Below are 22,387 nucleotides of genomic sequence, written 5' to 3' on the forward strand. Positions count from 1 at the left end.
CCTGTCCTATTTTCTCCTTCCTGGAGTAAGCGCAAGCCTTCATCCCCTGGCTCCAGAGTGTCCATTTGGGGACCCTCCCTTTCTGCGACAGACACACTGTTGTTGATGTGAATGTTTTTATTTTGCCCCTTAAACCACGGTTTCCTTGTGCTAGCCTGACAGGGGCAGGGGTGTGGGCAGGCCGCCGGGCCACGGGTTACAGGAGCAGCAGGAGGGTTAGGAGCAGGAGTGGTGAGATGCTCAATCTGAGTGCCCATCACTTGACTCTCGGGGGAATATCATGCAGCCCAGGTGTACTGTTAGATGGGAAGAGCTGAGGCGCTGTTTCTCCACATTCTGGTGAGGAATGGGTCCCACATAACCTAGAGCTCAGGGGACGTTTCCAGTCCTGTTCTGAATGGAGCAGGCCAGTGGCAGTGGTCTTTCATTTACCCCTGTGGGGCTGTCTGCCTCAAGTCTCTCTTCCTTCTTCACCTCCTGGGCCCTTTGGCAAAAGTCCCTATGATTCCTGGGGAAGATACTGCCCCTTCCCTGGATCAGTGTCTGATCTGATGGAGGTAGCTTGTGGGGCCTGGCTTCTTCCAGTTCCGGCGGATCCTGGCACTTGTCCTCCTGGAGTTCAGATACTGATCGCCAGAAGCCGTCTCCGTGGCACCACTCTGTGGGTCGGCCAGTGGAGCGCAGGGCTCGGGGATTCTGCAGAGAACAAGTGTGTGGTAGGCCCACGTCAATAGGAAGAGCAGAATGGGGGCTAAAGAGATTGTGGTCATGATGAAGTATTAAAACACACTGTTTGGGGTAAAACGAGACCAGGGCTCGGTCTCATCTGCCCTCTGAGAGCTAAAGACTAGGCAAAGCTTTCAGATTTCTTCTCTGTAAAGAGAGCTGGACTAGATCAGGGTGTGTGATACTCTGCCTTTCTCCAGCTTCCTCATGCTGTCCTCATGGCAGTCATCATTAGTCCGCTGTGATACGAGACTCGAGGAACGGACTATCCTCCTTAGCAAGGTGCTTTAAACAGGGACCGCAAGTCAACTGGAGTTAATCTGAGCAAGGGCCTGATTTGCTTCCCCTGGACCTGATGACTCGGGAGACCTGTTCAGGTCTAATGCTCTGACTGGGGGCCTCGAGAAGGCAGCGGGAATAGAGCCCAGAGCATAACCCACAGTGATTGGCTAGGCCATATGGTTCAGCTTGACGTCATGGGGCTCGCTGTTCCCAGGCTGTCAGTGACCTAGGCACAGGGGGATGACTAGGGAAAGTTTCAAGTTCCTCAACAATTTCCAAACCTCAATACCTCTACCGAACCTTCCTACGCTATAGTCTCTATAATCCCACAGGCGAGATTTTAACCAGGCTTACTTGTGATTCTTACCTGTTCTACAATGGGGAAACAAATTTTCTTCCTCCCAAACAACAGTCCCTCCCACCTGGCTGAGAATCACTGCAAAATTAGGACGCAGCACTCCTTCCCACAAAAGTTCACAGGGTCCAGTATGACTCCAGTAGTAACAGCAATCGTAGGCACTGCACAGACCTGACCACCCTCGTTGCACGTACTTTACAGTGGCACCAGGTCCCCGCGCCGGGAAATGGTGGCGGGGGCACCGTTAGTGCTCACCTGCCCTCAGCCCTCCGGTTCCAGGGACCCACCTGAGCCGGCTGCAGTGGTGCAGTGAGTGGCCCAGGGCTTGCGGCCGGGGGGGCCTCTTCCTGCGCAGCCTCCTCAAGGCCTCTGCCACACGGTGGTCTCCTGCACACTCCCAGATGATCTGTGCCCGCTCCTCGGCCAGTTGGTCCCCACTGCGCTGAAACAGGCCCTGGATCTGCAGCAGCTCGGCGTCCTGGAAGATGTTGGCCGAGGCCTGCTTGCGGCTCCGGGCCTCAGCCGGGGCCTGCCAAGGGGGCGGCTCACTCACCACAGAGGCTGGGGTGCCCATCCTGGGTGCTCTGGGGAAGGAAAGCATGGAGAGACATCAGCTTAGCAGGCCCTTCCCAAACCTGGGGTCCCGACCAATGCAAGGCTTCCGATGTTTCTATTCTCCAGGAGCCAATGTGCAGTTAAGTCTTGACTTAAAGTCACTCTAACTTCCAGGGCACCTGGGGGAAATAATATGAATGATGACAGTCAAACTTGATTATAAAGTGCTTATGTATGCAACACATGTAGTATCTCCCTGGAGAGTCACAGCAACCTGTGACGTAAGCATGGCTTATCCGCACCATACAGGTGAAGAAGTGCAACTCCGTGAAATGACCGTTGGCAGTCACAAAGCCTTGCGTAAGTGCAGAGGCGGGAGTAGAAGCCAGGTCCATCCGGCTGTAGAGCCCAGGCAGACCCCAGGATACCTAGGTCCCAAGGACAGTGCTGGCAGCACCCACCGCACTGTGTGGTGCATTTAAATGTATCAGGCATGGCTCTAAGACTTGCAGTCACGTAACTGCGAGGCAGCCCTGTGGGGGGGTCGTGAATCCTCATTTCACAGGTGAAGACACTGAAGAACAGAATCCAGATCTCTCTGATGCTAAGTGAGGGGAGGTTATGGGGCGGCTACCTAGGCTGGAATCCCACTTCTAGTCAACTCCACCACTGCCTAGCTCAGCTGCCCCCTGTACCAATTCCTACTTCACAGAGTCGCAGTGAGCTCGATGTTCTATTCTGCTTTCCCACCTGTAACACTGAGAACAGTCATCCCACCTATTTTCAAGACCCTGGAAACAGACCAAATCCACATAGTTTAGCAAACACAGTATGAAATAGATCTAACTGCAGTCCAAAAGGCCATGGAGAGCAACACGGGCGAAGCTACAGGGTTAGAATATACGACCATGGGCAGAGGCTGAAATCTATAAGAAAGTTCAATAAAAGGAAGGCTCATGTCAATGCTCCCCCCCAATAGGAAATGAAAATTAAACGATCTTCCTCAGTTCTAGAGAGTTCAATTTGAATAATGAAGAATAATAAAAGGAGGCTCACTCACCCTATCCTTGTCTCCAGTATAGCCTGAAAACGCTATGACATTGGAAAGCAGAGTAGAGACAAGGAAGACCAAGGACCTTGGCATTACACAGAACTGGACTCAAGTCCCAGCCCTGCCACCTTCCTAGTGGTGACCCTAGGCAAGTTCCTCAACCTCTCTGAGCCTCTCTGCTTAGCTGTGAAGTGGGGCTCATAACCACTTCTCAGGATTGCTGTAAGGATTGAGTGAGTCTAGGGTGGTATGGTATCAGGTACCAGGTAAGAGCCAAATAAATGTAAATTTGCACCCCCCCCACCCCTTTTGGCCTCGACTTTTTTTTTTCAAAGATTTTATTTATTTATTTGACAGAGACACAGCGAAAGAGGGAACACAAGCAGAGGGAGTGGGAGAGGGAGAAACAGGCCTCCCACAGAGCAGGGAGCCCGATGCGGGGCTCGATCCCAGGACCCTGGGATCATGACCTGAGCTGAAGGCAGATGCTTAACAACTGAGCCACCCAGGCGCCCTGGCCTCCTTGACTTTTGTACTTGGATCAGGGGTGTGATAGGATCTCTGTTCCTCTGTTCTGGCATGAGCCAGCTGGAGGACTTGCCTGTGCTCCTTCCGCCCCTCAGCCCCAGGCCTGATGGCAAAGGCCAGGCTGCTACACCAGACCTCACCTCATTCCAGTGAGCTACGGAGATACTGGTCACCCAGAAACTAGCTTAAAAAGGGAATAAAAATTAAAATACAGTTCAATACAAAATGTCCATGCTCATTGTAACCAACAAAATGGAAATCACATAAAGCATTCCCAGCTTCGCGGCCCTTACTCTCACCTGCCTTTGTTCTGAGAGTTTGAGACCTCTCTCCAACCCATTTAGACTCTGCAAATGTAACTGGCCCTCCCTCCTCCTCAACTCAATAGCCACCCTCCTTATTCCAGTAATTTATTTTTATTTTTATTTTTTTAAGGTTTTATTTATTTGAGAGAGAGAGAATGAGAGACAGAGAGCATGAGGGAGGAGGGTCAGAGGGAGAAGCAGACTCCGTGCTGAGCAGGGAGCCCGATGTGGGACTCGATCCCGGGACTCCAGGATCATGACCTGAGCCGAAGGCAGTCGCTTAACCAACTGAGCCACCCAGGCGCCCTCCAGTAATTTCCACACTCACCCTGTCCCAGTGTCTAGGCCTCCTCTCATAAGAACCCCACTCTCTTCAAAAGGTTTAATAAATAAACCTGTAGAAGACTTTCAGATAAACTAACTCCATAAAAATTGTGCTTATCATCTGGAAATGGGAATTTAAAGTCTCTCTCTCCTTAGGCACTATTACGGAATCCAGTTAAAAACCTAGTATGTGTGGTAATTAACTCCCCTGAGCTGGATGATAAAAACATACTGTGACCAGAAAACAATAGTCAGCAGGGAACACTTTGCAGGCTGATATAAAAGCTGACTCTGGGTCATTTACTCTGCATCAGGTGATAAGACAGTATGCATGCTATTTCATCAACACAATTCTAGGAATCAGGTGCGGTTACCCTCCTCCCAGCTCAGAGGAGCAAAGGAAGCTGAGACAGATTCAATGCCAGAGGCTCAGCCAAGGCCAGGACCTGGTGTGAGGGGCTGCAGCTGTGTCTGAAAACCTCGGCTGCCTTTACAGCCGAGCAGCTCAAATGCTGCTGCCCGTCATTTCGGTGGGGATATTTCACTATTCTCACCTAAGTCACCAAGGGGGAAACCTGCCGGTGCAAAAGGAAGAACCGTGACTAGCCCACACACAAGGCGGGGGCGGGGTTGTAGAATTTATTTTAGTTTTTTCATTAGCGTCAAAGCTGTTTACTGCGTGACCCGCTGTTCTAGCCTTGAACCTGCGGCACTCTGACGAGGAAGATCCCCCAGCTTCCACAAAACAAAGCTGGAACTGCAGCCCAACCCAGTGCACACAGTACTGGCTTATGAGTCAGAGCCCTAGGCATGCCACTCACTGGCTGAGGGGCCTCCGGCACTTCACATCCGTGGGCCTCTGTTTCCCGCTTCTATCTGTAAGAAGAACAGGTTGATGCTTATGGTCTCTGAGGGCGTGTGCAGAGTCAGTGATTCTCTGAAGAGGCTAGGTCTGTACGGAAGCGGTGACTGGGTTTGCTGGGCTGCCGAGGCCTAGATGCAACACGTGTGGTCAGGTCTGGCTAATTAGGTGCCAGGAAATTCCCCAACCAGTAGTTCTTCTCCGCCCTCCTCAATCTTCCCTGGAGACAAGGCACTGTTTTGCTGGTAGGATGTGGGGCTTAAGGTCTGGGGGAAGACCGAGAACTCACTGCTCTAAAGCACTCCAGTGACCTGGGCTGGCTACGGCCAAGCCTGGGGCACACTCCTAGGCTGGTCTGGGTGGTGGGAGAAGAGGCGGTATCGTTTCTCTCAGACTCAGGCAATCTTACCCTCCCTTCGGAGAGAACAGCAACTGGATTAAGTAGCAGCAGCTGTCTAAGGGATGGCTTGGAGCCCGACTTCCCAGATCCTCCCAGGCACCTGTGTGTGGCTACAAGGCCCTACAAGGCCCCACCTCCAGCCTCTAGCGTCTGCGTTAAAACACACCAACAAACCATCTGGGGGAGTCTAAGCCTCCAGCTTCAAACATACCCTGCGTGCACCTTGGGGCGGGGGGCCTTGGCACCTCCAGATTTTGAGGATCCTCACTCTTGGCTCTGCTTGCCACCCTGGGATTCAGCCAGCACTAAGACTGGGAATAAAAATCAGTGGATTTCACAGAGGATTACATGTAAACTTTGAGAAAATGAATCAGAACACTTTAATTATCAGAAGAAACTTTTTTTTTTAAGATTTTATTTTTAAGTAATCTCTACACCCAATAAGGAGCTTGAACTTACAACCAGAGATCAAGAGTAGCATGCTCCACCGACTGAGCCAGCCAGGCTCCCCAGAAGAAACGTCTCTTATCTTTTTCAATGTGTTATTTTCCCCCTAATTTCTTGAACAAGACCTGAATCCAAGAAAGTCAGTGTATACTTGAACAATGGTACTTTTTTAAACCGGAAAATGACACCACAGGGATATTAAAAGATTACAAATGGATCTTTCATTCCAGAGCTGACATGAAAGAATATAAACATGGGTCTGTGAGCAAATGAGTAAAAACTCATTGCAAAAAACTTCAGTTTGACACAAACTAGCTTAAAATGAACCCCCAAAGTAAATACCAAATGTGGAAAATGACAAAGTTCAACTTGTTTTGAAATAGGCAATAAATGAACTAGAGAACTCTAACAAAGAAGTATATTTAAAAAGTGACTCACCATGCAATGAACTTGTAATACAGAAATACAGTGCACAACTGCGCATCCTTTGTAGTGTATGAAGCTCTGTTTAGACACAGCTATTCCGACTGTGGTCTCAGGGAGGCACACATAACCACGAGAGGCAGAACACATCTGCATGAGCTGGGCCACTTTCACACTCAGCTCCCCTACTTCAGATAACCCTGCTGATGGCAATAATCTGTAATCGGAGGCAAAGGGCCTCTTGGATAAAGAACTGGAGGCTCTGGCCCAAGGCCCAAATCAACACTTGTGGCCCTGGCCTGCTTCCCTGCCCCTGGACAGCAGCCCAAATCTGTGGCTCCTCCACTGGGAGGCCCAGTCCACTTGGCCGTGTGAGCCCCCCCCAGGCCTTCAGGGCCTAACCTCCACCAGGAGTGCCTGAGAGAACTGCATACACGTTAGTCTCCAAAGCTAATGTGGAAGCGGAGAAAGGAACTGGGCCCTCCCCCCAGACCAATTCTCACATACGTCTGGAAAATAAACTCTAGATGTAGGAATAACTCTTTTAAAGAGTTCAAGAACCCTGAATTCTGGCTGTGCCTCTGAAAACTGGGTGACGTTCCTGTTTTCCCCTGCCTCATTTTGCTCATCATCAAAATAGTGAGAATAGTGAGAGTAAATAACCCGTAAGGGGATAAGGGAGATAAAAGTATATTAAAGCATCCATCCCAGTACATTGCAGCATGAATGAGTGATGTAAGGAAAAGGCTGTTTAACAACTAGGCAGTATAGAATCATTGTCATTTGCATGAAACTCCCTCAGAAGGGGCTTTCACTCTTGGAAAAAGAGGTTTAAAGGGAGATGGGTTCATCTGCGGATTTTTAAGCCACAGCTGCCACCAAGGCAGCTTGCTCCATGTCAAGCACAGAACGTCACTTTCAAATAGGTGATCTTTTTAATCCTCACCCCATGAAGAGGCACTACAGTTACAGGTTATACCCATTTTACAGATGAGAAAGCTGAGCTCAAAAAGGTTAAGTAACTTGCCCAAAGTCAAACAGGAGGTAGGTGGTGAGGCTGGATACACCCGGGTAGTGTGACCCCAGCGCCCAGCCTCTCAGCCACTGTTATTTTTGTTCTGCCAGATGGCTGACGAGGTCTTCAGGGGAAGGAACGACCCAGGAGGCTCTGAAACCTCTCGGAGCCTGCTATCCGCTTCTGCGGGTTTCGGAAGGCGCAGGGATTGCAAGTCAGGTCTCCCAAGCCAGCCTCGGCGCGCTCAGCACTCCACGGCCCCGCGGGGAGTTAGAGCAATTACTCACCACGCTGAAGGGCAGCGCCCACAGACCTCAAATCGGGATGGGGCAGGCTAAGATGTGCCCACCCTAACCCCTTCACGGCCTTTCGAAAGGGCGGGCGTAGCTCTGCTCTTCCTGCTGCGAAGGTGCTCACCAGGACCAGGCGGTGTTCACCCACAGGACGAGAGCTTGGGAGGGGATATCCTGGCCCAGGTCGCAGGGCGACATCCCCAGCACAGGTCAGCCCCCGGGGCTCAGACGTGGCCGAAGCTTCGCACAACGCCAGGCCCTAAGTGGACCTGCGGGCTCGGGTCCCAGCGGCACCCTGGCTCTGACGGCTCGCCCACCCGCCCGCTCCCACCGCAGCGCGAACCGGGCCTCCCGATCTACGTACCTGGCTGCTCACGGCGGGCCACCTAGGTCACTGCCGCGACTCCCGGGAGAATGCGCTCCCCAGCCGGGAAAGAGCCAATCCACCGCCGAGCCTCGGTGAGAGCTCCGGCGAGAGCCTTCCAAAATCGAACGCGGAGACTCTGTGAGCCAATCATCAGCAACAGAGGGGCGAGGGGCGTGCCGAGGCTCCGCCCCCTTCCCTCCGCCGGCTTCGAAACCCGAGTGCGAAGATTCCTCGGGTCCAATCAGCAGCGGAGCAGCGGCGAGGGGCGTGTCCGCCGGGGCCCCTTCCCTCCGCCCTGGGCCACCCTAGCACGGCGCCGGGAGGCGCCCCCTTCATTGACGTCAGTGGCCTGGGAGAGCGCGGTTTTGCTGGCGCGGGAGCGGGGCGGGGCCGCATTCCAGCCTCGGGGTGCGTCGGCGGCAGGCGGATACACGTGACGCGTGCCCCCTCTCCTGCGCCCTAGGCCGGCGCGCATCGCGCCGCGCACCCTGCAACGTGTGGCCCTCTGCAAATCAGCAGTTCCCTTAACTTCACTTCCCAGACGGACCACTTGTCTTCTGGCTCCAGCTCTGAGGGAAAGGAAGGGATGGTGAGATCTTGGGCTTTAAAGCTAGAGTGCCGTGGGTTCAAATCTTAAACCGTCTGTGCAACCTTGGGCCAGTTACCTAAATGAGCAGTATTAGGAAGGTTTTATACATTCACTGGACAGTGGTCCATTAGGGACCCACCCTGTCCAAGTTCCTTAACAGGCAGTGAACTGGAGACTTCTATAAGCCTGTGCCCTGGGGGAATTTACAGCCTAGTAAGGAAGGCAGACGTTAAAGAGCTGAAAACATTCGGTAGTGGTTACAATTGTGATAAACATTATAAAAGGGTCAAACAGGAGGAAACAACTCCCTGTAGGAGGTCCTGGGAGGTAGAAGAAGAAACATTTAAGCTAAGAAAGGAAGAAGTTGAAGTTGGTCAAATGAAGAGGAGTGGGTCTGGGAAGAGTGTTTAAGGAGGAGAGAACGGCATGTGCGGAGTCTAGGAGGTAGCTTGACTCAGGAGGACTTGATATGAGACCTGGAGCAAGGCTAGCAAGGGGTAGAGTGGTGAGAAAGCAGAAGGCAGAGGCGGACGGTGAAAAAGTTTCCATTGGACTCTCTGAGGGGAATAGCATTATATATATCGTTTAACAGATATTTTATAGCACTTACCATGTGCCCGTAATGCCAGTCAGCACTTTACAAATATTAGCTCATTCCATCCTCATGAAAAATTTGTGTTTTTAGAAGGTCACTTTGGTCGCAGCTTGGAACTTGTATTAGAGGGTTTGGGAGTGGATGCAGTGGCCAAAGGGTTCTTCTTCTTTTTTGTTTTTAGGTTTATTTATTTATGAGGGGGGGAGTGGGCAGAAGGAGAGGGAGAGAGAGAATCTCAAGCAGACTCCCCGCTGAGTGCAGAGCCAACGCTGGGCTCCATCCCATGACCCTGAGATCACGACCTGAGCCAAAATCAGTAGTCGGATGCTTAACCGACTGAGCTACCCAGGTGCCCCCAATAGGTTCTTGATAAATGCTTGGTTAGTTTTTTGGAAGATGAGGAGTTGTTTGCACACTGGTTCAAAAATGGTCAGGAAGGTGCCTGGGAATAGGCAGCTAGGTCTCCCGACTTCTATTTCACTTCAGAGCCGACCTTCATGGTCATTTAAGTGTGATCTCTCCTCTGTAAAAGTTCCGAGGGGAAAGAGTAAAAGCCAGCATATAAGGATTTGTGGGTCCCTTTCTGCAAAGTGGAAGGAATGTTTGGGAGCTGTTCTTCCTCATCCTGTGGTCTCTAGTTCCTCTTTCCGTCCAGCACAAAAACATCATCAGCAAGTGCTTTGCTGTTTTAAAGGGTTTTAACAATGGTTTCTTTTTGCTTTTCCTGAAGACCCAGGGAAATAGCAAAAAGAATAAAGAAGTCATCAGTGTGCGTCTCCAATAGAAGGCACTCATTGCTGCAAAGCCTTTCAGCCAACTGCTTGGCTCAAAAGAGGAGTGTGTGGAGTTCTAAACAGGGAGGCTGGGCTTGAACCAGGGACGCCTTGTTCCCCGGTCTCACAAATAGGAAGGCCAAACTCTTGGCATATCAGTGCTTGGAGAGCCTAGGACTTCTGATGCCAGGAGCTCAGATGAGCATACCAGGGTGGGAATTGGGAACCTGTGGTTTCTGGGTCAGATGTGACTAAGGCTGGGTGGAGAACATCTGGTGTCTTCCCACATTTTTGCAGGCGTGTGACCATGTGCTTACCACACAATGGAAACGTTTCTGTTGTTACAGCTTTATGATTCCGTATGTCTGATGAGAAGACAGGGTACTTCCATCATGCAGGAGTGGAGGATTTGGGATCAACCCCCCAACAGGAAGGACCCTGTTTGGAAGAGAAGGTCAACTCTGAGGAATGGAGCCCTGCTGTAATTCAGGCCAAGACTTGGTTTTACCAGGGATCACATTATGGTGAGGTGAGTGAGGAATACTCCTTGGGTGCAATACTTAAAGGGACACCAAAACAAAAGCAAAAACAAAAACAAAAACCCAGTAATCAAGATAAATATTTTAATGTAATATTTTTTAAAAACCAAAATTAATGTAAAACATCCACGGTGAACAAAATATCAACACTTAAAATAAAGACAGCTTGTTGTTTGTTTTATGACCTCGTGTCATTTTGCAACAGGAATAGTCATTTCCTATCAGCCCATGGTTCCCACATAGGTCGCCATTATGCTCCCTGCCAATTAGCTTTATGATGACTGAAAATAGTGTGTGAATCGATTGGGCAACACAAAGCTTTATGTATGGTCATGTTTTTTGATTGTGGGCCTTTCGTCTACTTTTTCCATTTAATTCAGAGAATATTTTGATAGGTGTGTAGAGGAGTGCACCTATTTCCTTTTGCCTTGGGCGCCAGGATGGCTCAGCAGAGTGCTAATTTCTAGGGGAGTAAAGTCTAGGAAAGGGGTTCCAGCTGTTCAACCTTAGGCAAATAATCTAACCTCTCGCTTTCCTAGTTTCTCATCTATAAAGTGGAAATAATCATAATCATACCTATTGTGAGGTGCAATAGGCATAGTGCTCAATAGAAACCTTGCTGTAGACACCAAATCAGCATTTGACTCCTTCGCTCTCTGTCCTGCAGGAATTGCTCAAGCAGCTCTTGTAAATGGTTCCCCGGTGGACTTGAGGTTTGTTCCAGTGGGTTTGTTGTTGCTCTCTGTCCTGTTCTGGGGAGAGCAGAGAGAACTTTCACACTCAGCTGACAAGCAATAGTGTGACTCTTGAGTCAGCTCTGTTTTTCTTGATAAATGCTCTTGGTAATTCTAAACTTTTTAAAAAGCACCCTTCTGCTTAGGACATTACACAAGACAACTTACTACAGCCCTCTTCTCTGGACTTAGCAACTGAGAAGAGAGCAAAGCCCTACAGGCAAACGGTACATTATAGAAACACTACAAAACAAAACAATGCAAAACAAAAAAACCCACACCTAATCTGACTCGTGTACATTAGAATTAAACGTCAATTTTGTATTAATCTGCTCAGGTTGCCATAACAAAATAGCACAGGCTGGGTGGCTTAACAAGAGAAATTTGTGCTCTCACAGCTGTGCAGGCGAGAAGTCCAAGATCAAGGTGCCAGCGCATCTGGTTTCTGGTGAGAGCTCTCTTCCCTGGTTGCGGACGGCCACCTGCTCACCGTGTCCTTATATGGTGAAGAAAGAGAGGGAGCTTTCTGGTGTCTCTTCTTATAAGGGCACTAATCCTATCAGATCGGTGCTGCACTCTTATGGACCTCTCACTTAACCTTAATGACTTCCTTACTCCAAATACAGTTATATTGGAGGGTAGAGCTTCAACATGTGAATTTTGGGGGACACAATTCAGTCCATAGCAAGTATGAACTCATGGTTTTTAACATACAGATAAGTAGATATAGAAATAGATAAGTTGTAAATGTATGCATATGTTTAAATGTGTATGTGTACGTATATACATGTGTATATATCCACACAAACACATGCAAACACACACGTTCTCCAGCTGTGTCTTCTGAGAGGGCCTAGAAGTGATGATACCCCAATAGGAATAAGCACATTTACAATCCATATACCGAGTTCTCAATATCATTCTCCACAAAAGGAACCATGGCTTCTTGGAGAAATGGTTGAGAAAGTTCAGGATGATTCTAGAACATCTTGTCCTGGAAAGTAAGGAAGTACTCAAAGAATGATGGAAACACATCAAAAGGACTAGGAGTCCATTTATAAGGGCTCCCATTAGCAAGTGCAAAGCATCAAAATAAATCATAACAGTAACAGATTATAACCCAGTGGGTGAAATAATACCTAAGTCCATAACAATATAAATAAGTGAATAAATAGGTAAACAGAGGAGAAGAAAAAGGCCTTTCTTACAGTAGCATACCAACCAATAAGTGTAGACGGAATGAAGCAGCTAGAAAATCATTAATGGCTACTAAAACAGCCCTGTGGCCAATTATAAAAACAAGGCTTGTAGTAGCTTTGCTTATTTTTTCTGTTTGTTGTATATACAGGGTGTTTTTGTACATACTAACCTTTTTCTTTTTCTCTCTTCATGTTTTCATTTCATATGTAAGTTTATATGTAAGTTGTTGGAAGTTAATGTCACAAGTTTAGTGTTTAGTTAACAGTGTATTCCGAGGGACTCTGAAAAAATCTGAGAAGTTTTTTGTGTTTTTTTGTTTGTTTGTTTTTCTTTCTGAGCAGTATTTAATGCAGACCGTTGGGACTGTGTATCTTCTTATTTTGGAGAGAGGGAATGAGAATGTCATGTCCCAGAAGGAGAGCTGTAGCTCATTAGGTGGTAATATTGAGTTGTTTCATTGTCGTATGGAAGTCCAAATGTATATAGAGGGTTGCATATGGAAGTTGAGTCTCCAAAGAAGTAGACTGTACCAGTTATCTCTGTGATCACGGAGCCGAGTCCTGCAAATATTTCTCCTTTTCCAGCAGGCACAATGCTCAGCCTTGTCAGTGGAGGGAGCCGGCAAGCCGCCGTGGGAAGAAGGGTTTCTCTCCTTGGTTCTGGTGTGTCCTCTCACCAGGCTCCCGCAGCTTGCCAGGCTTCTCCAGGGCCTGCTCCTGGAGCTCAGGTGACTTCTCAGGCACCAGGTCCACCGCGCACCGCACCCCCCGCCCCCCCCCCCCCCCCCCCCCCCCGCCCTGTGTAGGCTCCCGCGGTGTGGGCGGCTTGTTCAGCGCCTGGGTCCTCCAGTGCTGGGCGGCCAGTAACACACACGGGCTGGTAGCTTCCCTCGGCCCCTTGGGTGGCTTTGCAGTAATCTTTTTTTTTTTTTTAAAGATTTTAAAAGATTATTTATTTGAGAGAGAGTGAGCATGAGTGGGGGGGAGGGGCAGAGGGAGTGAATCTTCAAGCAGACTCCCTGCTGAGCTCGGAGCCCCACCTGGGGCAGGGGATCCCATGACCCATGAGATCATGACCTGAGCCGAAACCGAGTTGGACATTTAACCGACTGAGCCACCCAGGCGCTCCATTTTGCTATAACTTTTGATGTCCATGCAGTAGCACCCCAGATGGCTGATTTCCGGCAAGTTCTACAGGGACAGCACCTCACTGACTTCTTCCCCATTTACTGAGCCACAGCTATGTCTCCTCTCTAAGGAGATCTGAATCTTGGCCCTGGTAGGAGGGAGAGGGGCGGAGAGCTCTTCTTAAGGGCCTATCTCAGCCCTAGGAGTAGTGGCTGTTGCTTAGGTCTTCTTTTCCTATATTCTTTAGAGTTCTCTTTAACTTCTTGTTAGCTAATGCCTCAGCACTCCATTAGAGTAAATAATAATTCCTTATATTGAGGTTTCCCTATGCAAATTACTGTGTGGTTTCTGTCTCGAGATTGGACTCTGGCTGATCCAGTGGAGGATAGCGAGACTGGTAATGTGGTGAGGATAAAGAACCTCAAGTGAGCAAAACTCACGTGAGAGCAGGCTTTTGTCTTGCAATCCAGTGATACCCTGAAACCAGTGAGCTGGGTGTCCAAGCTCTTTCAGAAGACAGTATTGATAATAAAGCTAACACATATGAGCTCTAGGCACTTTGCATCTCATTGAATCCCCACAACAGCGCAGTGATACTGAACCATTGCTGTTCATCTCATTATGCCAATGAAGAAGCTGAGGTTAGAGACTTGCACGATATCAACGTCTTCCAGCTACAGCTGCTGCATAACAAATCACCCCAAAACTTAGTGGCATAAATGACCATTTTATTATGCTCATGGATTCTGTGGGTCAGGATGTTTTATTTATTTTTTAAGAGATTTTATCTATTTGGCAGAGGAGGGGCAGAGGGAGAGGGACTCTAAAGTAGACTCCACATTGAGCACAGAGCTGGACGTGGGACCTCAGGTCTCACGACCCTGAGATCATGACCTGAGCTGAAATTAAGAGTCGGAGGCTTAACTGACTGAACCACCCAGGTACCCCAGGTCAGGATGTTTTAAAATGTCAGGATTTTGGTTTTATTTAGGAACTGTGAGGCCAACAGATCAGATGATGGCTGCCATTGAAAAGATAACTTGGGGGCGCCTGGGGGGCTCAGTCAGTTAAGCATCTGCCTTCGGCTCAGGTCATGATCCTGGAGTCCTGGGATCGAGTCCCACATCGGGCTCCCTGCTCAGCAGGGAGTCTGCTTCTCCCTCTGACCCTCCGCCCTCTTGTGCTCTCTCTCTCTCACTCTCTCTCTCAAATAAATAAAATAAAATCTTTAAAAAAGAAAAGAAAAGAAAAGATGTTACTCACAGTTCCCCAGAGGAAGGGACATGCCATACCACACATGGCCACACTGGCAAGCACCAGGGTCAGTCAGGAGGCAGAAGGGGCAAAAGCATGGACATGAGCTTTTATTATAGTTTTTGTGGGAAGAAATGGGTGAAACAAAGTATGCAGCTAGGCAAGTTTAGGATTGGCTAGTTTGAATAATTCCAGCAGGCTCTGGGGCATAGGGACTGTCTCCAGTTGTCTGATACCTTTCCCTGGGATGATTAGGGCAGGGGAATATTGCCTCCTGGAGTGTAAGAGCCCAAATAAAGGAGGTGGTTTGGAGTTGGGCTCAGGATTGGTTGGTTTGCATGTCAAAGGCATACTCTCAGTCACATTCTTTGCTACCTTTAGGAATTAGCTAAATCTGGGAGGGGCAGTCCCTCCCTGGATCTGCAAGGTCCCAAGATGTCAAAACAACACAAAACAACAGAAAATAGAAAGCATGAATGATACACAGGAATTGAGAGAGTGCACAGTGGGAGTGGCTTGTCTCTGCCCTTTGATGTCAGAACTCCGGCTGGAAGTCTTGAACGCACAGGTTGCTTTGACAGCTGGGGGTTGGAATCATTTGAAAGCTCATTTCCTATGTCCGGTGCCTAGGCTGGGAGAACTTGAAGGCCAAGGCTGCTGACTGGAGTGCTTCGGTGGTTTCTCAACGTGACCCGGAACAGAGACTTCTTCCATGGTGGCTCAGGGCTGCAAGTGTGAGTTCTAGTGACCAAGGCAAGAGTGGCTTTGTCTTTTGGACAGAACTTAGAAGTCATACAGTGTGGTTCCTGCCATCCTGTTTGTTATAACTGAGTCACAAGCTTACCCAGATTCAGGGGAAGGGGACATAGATGCAAGCATTCCAGTGCTGATAAGAAACAAATCTGTTTAAGATAGCTCAGGTGAAGAAGTACGGGGGGTGTTGTTACTGGAAAGCAACGGTGAGTTCACAGAAATGAAGTGTAGCAGAACAACCGGAAGCAAGTCACAGGCAGCTGTCCTCTCTCACCATCTTTTGTCCCTGTTTAGCTAGCTGCCTGTGATGGTTAATTTTATGTGTCAGTTTGACTGGGCCACAGAGTGCCCAGAGATTTGTTCAGATATTATTCTGGGTGTGTCTGTGAGGGTGTTTTTGGATTAGATTAACCTCTGAATTGGTAGACCAAGTAAAACAGATTGCCCTCCCTAATGTAGGTGGGCCTTGTCTAATCAGTTAAAGGCCTATATAGTACAAAAAGGCTGACCCTCCCACGAGTAAGAAGGACCTCCTTTTGCTGACTATTTGAGTGGAGACATTGTTGTATTGTGTGTGTGTTTTAGAGAGAGCATGTGTGCATGCATGCAAGTGGGGATGGGGGCAAGTGTGGGGGAGAGTCTTAAGCAGGCTCCATGCTCAGCGCAGAGCCTGACGTGGGGCTCGATCTCACAACCCTGAGATCATGACCTGAGCCGAAATCAAGAGTCAGAAGCTTAACCGACTGAGCCACCCAGGTGCCCTGAGACATTGATCACCCCCACCTCCTTCTTCAGACTCTAACTGAAACACTGGCTCTTCCTGGGTCTTGAGCCTTCAGCCTTTAGACTAAACTATGCCATGGCTCTCCTAGGTCTCCACCTTGCCAACTGCACATCTTGGGACTTAACAGCCTCCATGATTACATTTTCTTATAGTAAATCTATATGTATATATCTATCCATCCTGTTTCTTTAGACAACCCTAACACACTGCCCTTTTATCTGCAGATCAACTTCCTCTGCCAGCTCAGGCTTTCTACTCCTAAATTTGCCTCATGCACTGGCTTTGGTTACTCCACCACTAACTCCATTTAGGAACGACCATTTGGCCAAATTCCAAAAGAAGGAATCTGATAGGCCCAGTTTGGGTCAGAAGAGGAGATGGGAAAGTAGGGGCAGAGCTTTATAGTATAAATATACCATCTATATCTAGAGCCACCACTCCAACAGGGGCTGTGGGTATGGGGAGAGGGCTGCCATAGGAGAGGCAGGCAGCCTCCCAAAGCCCTGAATATTCTTGCTGCTTCTCTTGATCCTTGAATGCCATGATGTTCGCTATTTTTTTTTTAAGATTTTATTTATTTGACAGAGAGAGACACAGTGAGAGAGGGAACACAAGCAGGGGGAGTGGGAGAGGGAGAAGCAGGCTTCCCACTGAGTGGGGAGCCCAATGTGGGGCTCGATCCCAGGACCCTGAGATCATGACCTGATCCGAAGGCAGACGCTTAACAACTGAGCCACCCAGGTGCCCCGATGTTTGCTATTTTGGCATCTTCCTGATGGGTCAGGACAAGGTTCTTCTTGGTCTCTAGTGGTTTCTGTGATCTTTGATCTCTTTCAGTCATGGCAGTCATGTCCCACTCTGTCTTGGTTGGTGGGGGAGCCGGGGAAACCAGAGTTGGAGAAAATCTTCATAATTTGCCACATCTGTAGGAGGCCCCAGGAGTAATGGGAGCTGGAGACCAAGTGGTAGAGGAGGGGAGACCACATTTGCTTTTGCTCTGTGGTTTCAGTGAATAATGTCTTATAAAGAGTCCGGTGAGACTAGACCTAAGGGGCAAGTTCATGGTTAAAGTAGACTCAGGGAATCTCAGACAGTTGTAGTGTTTCCAGTGGTCCAGAAATCTAAATTTAGTTCCTAGCTTAATCTTTCTGAATCTTATTTTCCTCAACTGTCAAGTGGAGACAATGAATTACCTATCTGCCAAGGTTGTTGCAAAGGCCAAGGAGGAGATGCAGGTGAACACTCAGCACAAAACATCATCTGATGGAGACTCTCGGCTCTAGGCCAAGCCTTGGACCTTACTCCTCTTGCTTTAAAGCTCCAGCCGTGGGTAGGCTAGAGAGTTCAGGGGACAAATCCCCCTTTCCTGGAGACCCTTCACATAGCAGGGTCAGAAATAGAAACAGCATACACAGTCAGCCTCCCCCAAGTGCAGATCTTGGGGCCTGTGACAGCCACAGCCACTCTCATGGCCCCATGCCTGGCCCCCTACATGCTGACCATCTCTGCAGCATGGGGATCATTTTCTTTGTCACTGCTCAGGGGCAATCCTCTGATGTCTTGTGACCTCCAAGATCAAGGCTGAAGTCTGAGATATATGCACTGCTTAAAGGCCTGGATTTGGAGATCAAATATTTGAATTTCATTCTCCATTAGATTGACATTAGATAAGTCACATAAGCTCTCTGTGCCTCAGTTTCCTCCTTTTAGAGTGGAGGTGGTTTTAATGGCCCCACCTCACAGAGCTGTTGCGGGAACTAAGTGAGACAAGAGTGGAAAGCACCTGGCATGGTGCCTGGCACGTGGTGAATGCTTTGCAAACGTTGGTTACTACTATTGAGCCACTTCCACTTTTATCTGAGGCTGACTGGCAGAGTGGTGGTGTTTGATTCCGTCCATCCTGGCTCAGAGTGTCCATCTTTATAGGTGAGGCCCCTCCTTTCCCAGGAATACGGTCTGCTGGTGTCTGCACATCCCCATCATAGTCCCAGTAGGAGGTCATCTTCAGCACCTCATGGGCAGCCAATTAATGGTGAAGTCTCATGGGCATCTACCTTGGTCACCCATGGTTACTTAGCGTTAGGGACCCGGCCTTCCCAGCCAGTGTTCTGGGTGGCTTCACACCCAGATAAGCCTCACAGGGTACCTGTGGCTTCAGGTCTGGTCCTGGCCAGCTTCTCCTGGGGAGTGAGGTCTGAGCTTTGTCAGAGTCAAACACCTTTACCACTTCATGCCCAGCCTGTGGCCCCTTGCCTCTGTCTGCCCAAGGGGCCCAGAATCCAGGCCACTTCATAGCTCCAGTGAAGGCTAGGTACTCCTTGGAGGCTGGAGTAACAAACTGAAGAGCCATCCAGGTTCCTACCCAACTCCAACCTAGAGGGAACCCCACCCACCATTCCAGAGGTCCCTGTTCCCACAGCCTTGGGAACAGGCCTGGACAAGTGAGCCACTTGGCTGACAAACGAGAGTTCATGTGCAGAGCCCTCTGCCCCGAGTGAACACTGGATTGTGAGTCAGGAGACCTAAGTTCTAAACTCGGCACTCACATCATCAACCAGCTGTGTGACCTGGGGCAAGTCACTTACCTTCTCCAGGCTTTAGTTACCCCTTCATAAAAGCAGAAGCCTGGAGCAAATGATCTTTAAGGCCTCTTCCAACTCAGGTATAGGAGTAGCATAATGCCAGGTACGTACATAGTAGGTGTTCAGGAAATGTTTATTTAGTAATTTAACTCTAAGATTCAAGGCAAGATTCTGCAGGTCCCAACACCCATCTACTTCCTCACTGTGAGTTTTGCTTCTGCTGTTAGCTAATTTATGTCAAGTGCTGGCTCAGGGCCTGGCACATAATAGGTATTAAACCAATGTGAGTTGAGTCCATATATGCAGTAATTTACAGTAGCCCAGAGACTGAAGACAGAACTGACTGAACATCAGGGGTGGGTTGTGGGATCTCAGGGTGGCCACGCATTCCTCCTTGTTATAAGCTGTCTTCCCTTCTGGGCATGTGAAAGTCATTGCTTTGGGGTTTAGAGTACCCAGCAAGCATCACTACTTCACTACTTCTTGTTCCCTGAGCAACACAGGCCCTGCTTTTGCTCACACGGTTCCCTCTGCCTATAGCACCTGTCAGGGCTGTGATTTACCCTGCTTACAAGCTAATAAGCTAGCCTGCTGTTGTTTCATGAATGTGGGCAGAAGACACGGTTTCCTGAGTCGGACTCAAAGGATTTATCATTCTTGGCACAGCAAGCAGCATGAGCATTATCCTTATGTCTCTTTCCCTTGTTCCCTAGTTTCATGGGGGGCAAAGCAGAGGGGCCCAGGTAGATGGGTTACCCACGCAGGAGCTTTATGTCGCAGCTACGGAGTCCTGAGCTTGGAGCACCCACCCCTGTCCCTTCCTGCCCCCACCACTTTTATAGTAAGCAGCAAGCAAGCCTGCTCTTTGTCTGGGAGATGTTCCCTTATCCCACAACGTTGCTGCCTGCAGAACACAACGGTGAGCAGTGGTGGGAAGGCGAATGGGCGACCAGGGCTCTGCATTCTTAGCACACTCAGTGGTTAGAGCCAGAGCTGCTCAGGCCCCATGGTGGACTGCCTTGCCCAACAACGCCTAGCCCGGATCTCTGCTTGTCACAGTTCTATCCACTCTCCAGAGACACTTCAATCTGAAAGCTTTCCCAGCCCTCCCATCACACATACTTTCCCTTTTGGATTTCCTTGCATCCACCTCTTTCTTTTGTGCCCACAGCTGTCCCTCCACTACCAGAAAAAGCGTGAACACTGAGGGCGGGAGCTCGTGCTCCTTATTCCTACATTCCACACCCCGATTGTTTGCATCCCGCAGGTGCTTAGGTCTTATTTGTTGAGTTGGAGGAATCAAGATCTTCTTGCATGCTTATGCTTTTGCAGAGTCTCCTGGGACTGCCGCTTGGAATGTCTTCGGGATTCCAGAGGCTAAAAATATCTCCCCAAAGCCACCCCATTGGCTTCCTTGTAAGGAGCTGGACTTAGCTGTGCGGTTGAAGGTTTGTACCCACTAGGTGGCGCTCTACCCTTACGTCTCCAGATGCCTTTTTTAGGCGACAGAAGGACTCTCTTTTCTCCCTCTCAATGTTTATTTGGTTAGGTCCCCTACTCACAGAGGTAGTTTGTGTAGTATAACCCCGTCATCAGCCCAGCACCCAGATTCAGCCCTCAGGTGCCTGTCCTAGCTCCAGCCCTTCTCAAGATTGGCACCCTGAGGACATGGGGAATGTCCCGCCAGGGATTGATTGCTAAGGGATGCTGAGTTTAGAAAGGCCCCAGAATTGGGATCAGAAGACCTAGGTTTGAGTCTCTACACTGACTTTTGCCAGTTCTGTTTCTTTGGGCAAGTTATGTAACCTTTCTGGGTCCCTGTAACAGTGGCTGAGAATAAAATATGAGAAAGTATATATAAGCACTTTGAATATCACCTAGAGCCAGCCACACCTGGGCTCCTGTTTAAACTGTCACCCATCAGCTCTGTGAACATGGTCACCTTCCTTAACCCTCTGAGCCCTGGTTTCCCCACCAGCAAATCAGAGATAACATTGCCTAGAATATAGGGGCGCCTGGCTGGCTCAGTCGGTAGAGCATGTAACCCTTGATCTTGGGGTGAGTTCAAGCCCCACCTTGGGCATAGAGCTTACTTAAAAAAAACAACAATAAAAAACAGTGCCTAGAGCATAGTAAGCATTTAATTAATAATGATCACATATGTATTATGTATCCCTAGACCCTAAAATAGTGCCCAGTGCCTGACAGTTGCTTAATACCCATTTGCTGAATGAAAGGCTTTCACAGATGAGGAAACTGGGGCACAAAGTGGTTATGTGCGCGTGCGCACACACACCCCAGGTCCCAGCACGAGGGAGTGGTGAAGCTGTGATGCATAGCCAGGCAGTCTGCCTCCACGGTTTGCACCCTGAGTCTCAATACCATGCTATCTTACACAGATATGGATGTTATACATCACCTTTTATTCATTTACTTATTTATTTATTTAAGATTTTATTTATTTATCAGAGAGAGAGAGACAGAGGCAGGCAGAGGGAGAAGCAGGCTCCTTGCTCAGCAAGGAGCCCGATGTGGGACTCGATCCCAGGACTCTGGGATCATGACCTGAGCCCAAGGCAGACGCTTAACCGACTGAGCCACCCAGGCGTCCCACCTTTTATTCATTTAAAATAAGCGTTCAACCTTTCTCAGGTCCCTGCAGGTGGGGTTGTGCAGTGAGAGGCATTAGTCCCCTGAGACCCACATATACTTTCTCCTACAGGCGGGGGTGGGGCAGGCTGCTGGAAGAGGGACCTGCTCAGCCAGGCCAGGGGGCCAATGGACACATCACATGACCAGGAGATGAGGGGCTAGTTCTGCAGGTAGGGTTGGCTGGCGGACTGAAGCATGCATGGTCCCTAGGTATGAGGGCCCTCTCATTTTCGTTGCTGTTCCCACAGCCACTCGGTCATCCACTCTGTGGACACCTATTGAGTCTCCCCTGTGCCAGGCAGAGATAAAGGTGACAGCCAGCACTTGCAATGTACTGGACTCAGAAGTACCGCAGAACTCCTGGGTGCTCCCAGAGAGGGCCTAACGAGCCAGCAATCAACAGCTTAGGAGTCTGGACCCAAGGGAGGAGCGTATAAACTGGGCATTGAAGGATAAGTAGGAGATGGCCAGCCAAGTGGGGTCTGGGAATGAAGGGCATTCTGAGCTTATTTGGGGAATTTGAGAGTTTTGGTGGGGTTGGCATGTGGGGTAGGAGCATGGGTAAGGAAAGGAAGTGGAAAACAGGAAAAGTAAAAGTCAGTTGGAGCCGCTTTGTGAAATATGCCCGTAGAAGAGAGAGAGCTCTGTCCTGTGGTCAGTGAAGGAAGCAGCGCAACACCAGGTCTGTGTTTTAGAAAGATGTCACAGTGAACGAAGGTTGAATGGGATGGAGAGGCAAGAGACACCAGCTGCAGTTACCAGCTTCATGGGCTTAACCTCTCTAGACCTCATTTCTCCTCCTCAGTAAAAGGAGGGAAATAGGGTGCCTGGGTGGCTCAGTCGGTTAAGCGACTGCCTTCGGCTCAGGT

At 49.2% G+C, this 22,387-nt stretch overlaps 1 protein-coding gene and 1 long non-coding RNA gene across 5 annotated transcripts; one reads left to right on the plus strand and one right to left on the minus strand.

The window, feature by feature from the left end:
• Positions 1 to 99: 99 nt before the first annotated feature.
• Positions 100 to 8,079, minus strand: AVPI1 (arginine vasopressin induced 1). Of its 3 annotated transcripts, none has more exons than XM_045878567.3 (3): positions 7,934 to 8,079; positions 1,654 to 1,950; positions 100 to 696 (listed from the first exon to the last, which is right to left on the minus strand). In XM_045878567.3, exons 2-3 carry the CDS (start codon positions 1,938 to 1,940, stop codon positions 537 to 539), a joined length of 447 nt encoding a protein of 148 aa, XP_045734523.1. In that variant the 5' UTR covers positions 1,941 to 1,950; positions 7,934 to 8,079; the 3' UTR covers positions 100 to 536. The 3 variants fall into 3 exon arrangements, with proteins under 3 accessions (XP_045734523.1, XP_045734524.1, XP_064451194.1); XM_045878568.3 differs by having other exon boundaries at positions 7,564 to 8,077; XM_064595124.1 differs by lacking the exon at positions 7,934 to 8,079 and adding an exon at positions 6,277 to 7,260.
• A 231-nt stretch (positions 8,080 to 8,310) lies between these two features.
• On the plus strand, positions 8,311 to 20,192 carry LOC123846736 (uncharacterized). 2 transcript variants are annotated; one of them, XR_010412536.1, is made up of 3 exons: positions 8,311 to 8,525; positions 10,241 to 10,422; positions 11,100 to 12,943. It is a non-coding gene; the product is annotated as an uncharacterized LOC123846736 (long non-coding RNA). The 2 variants fall into 2 exon arrangements; XR_010412535.1 differs by lacking the exon at positions 11,100 to 12,943 and adding an exon at positions 12,951 to 20,192 and having other exon boundaries at positions 8,312 to 8,525.
• The last annotated feature ends 2,195 nt before the right edge of the window (positions 20,193 to 22,387 follow it).

This window comes from Mirounga angustirostris, unplaced genomic scaffold (genome assembly GCF_029215605.1).
Source record: "Mirounga angustirostris isolate CCGP_5_RB_7025 unplaced genomic scaffold, mMirAng1.0.hap1 SCAF_6, whole genome shotgun sequence".
In the NCBI taxonomy this organism is placed as follows: domain Eukaryota; kingdom Metazoa; phylum Chordata; class Mammalia; order Carnivora; family Phocidae; genus Mirounga; species Mirounga angustirostris.

Coding starts and splice junctions, on each gene's coding strand:
- AVPI1 (XM_045878567.3), bottom strand. CDS start 1,940: ATGGGCACCCCAGCCTCTGTGGTGAGTGAGCCGCCCCCTTGGCAGGCC. Junction 697..1,653: donor CACCACTGCAGCCGGCTCAG/GTGGGTCCCTGG, acceptor TGTTCTCTGCAG/AATCCCCGAGCCCTGCGCTC.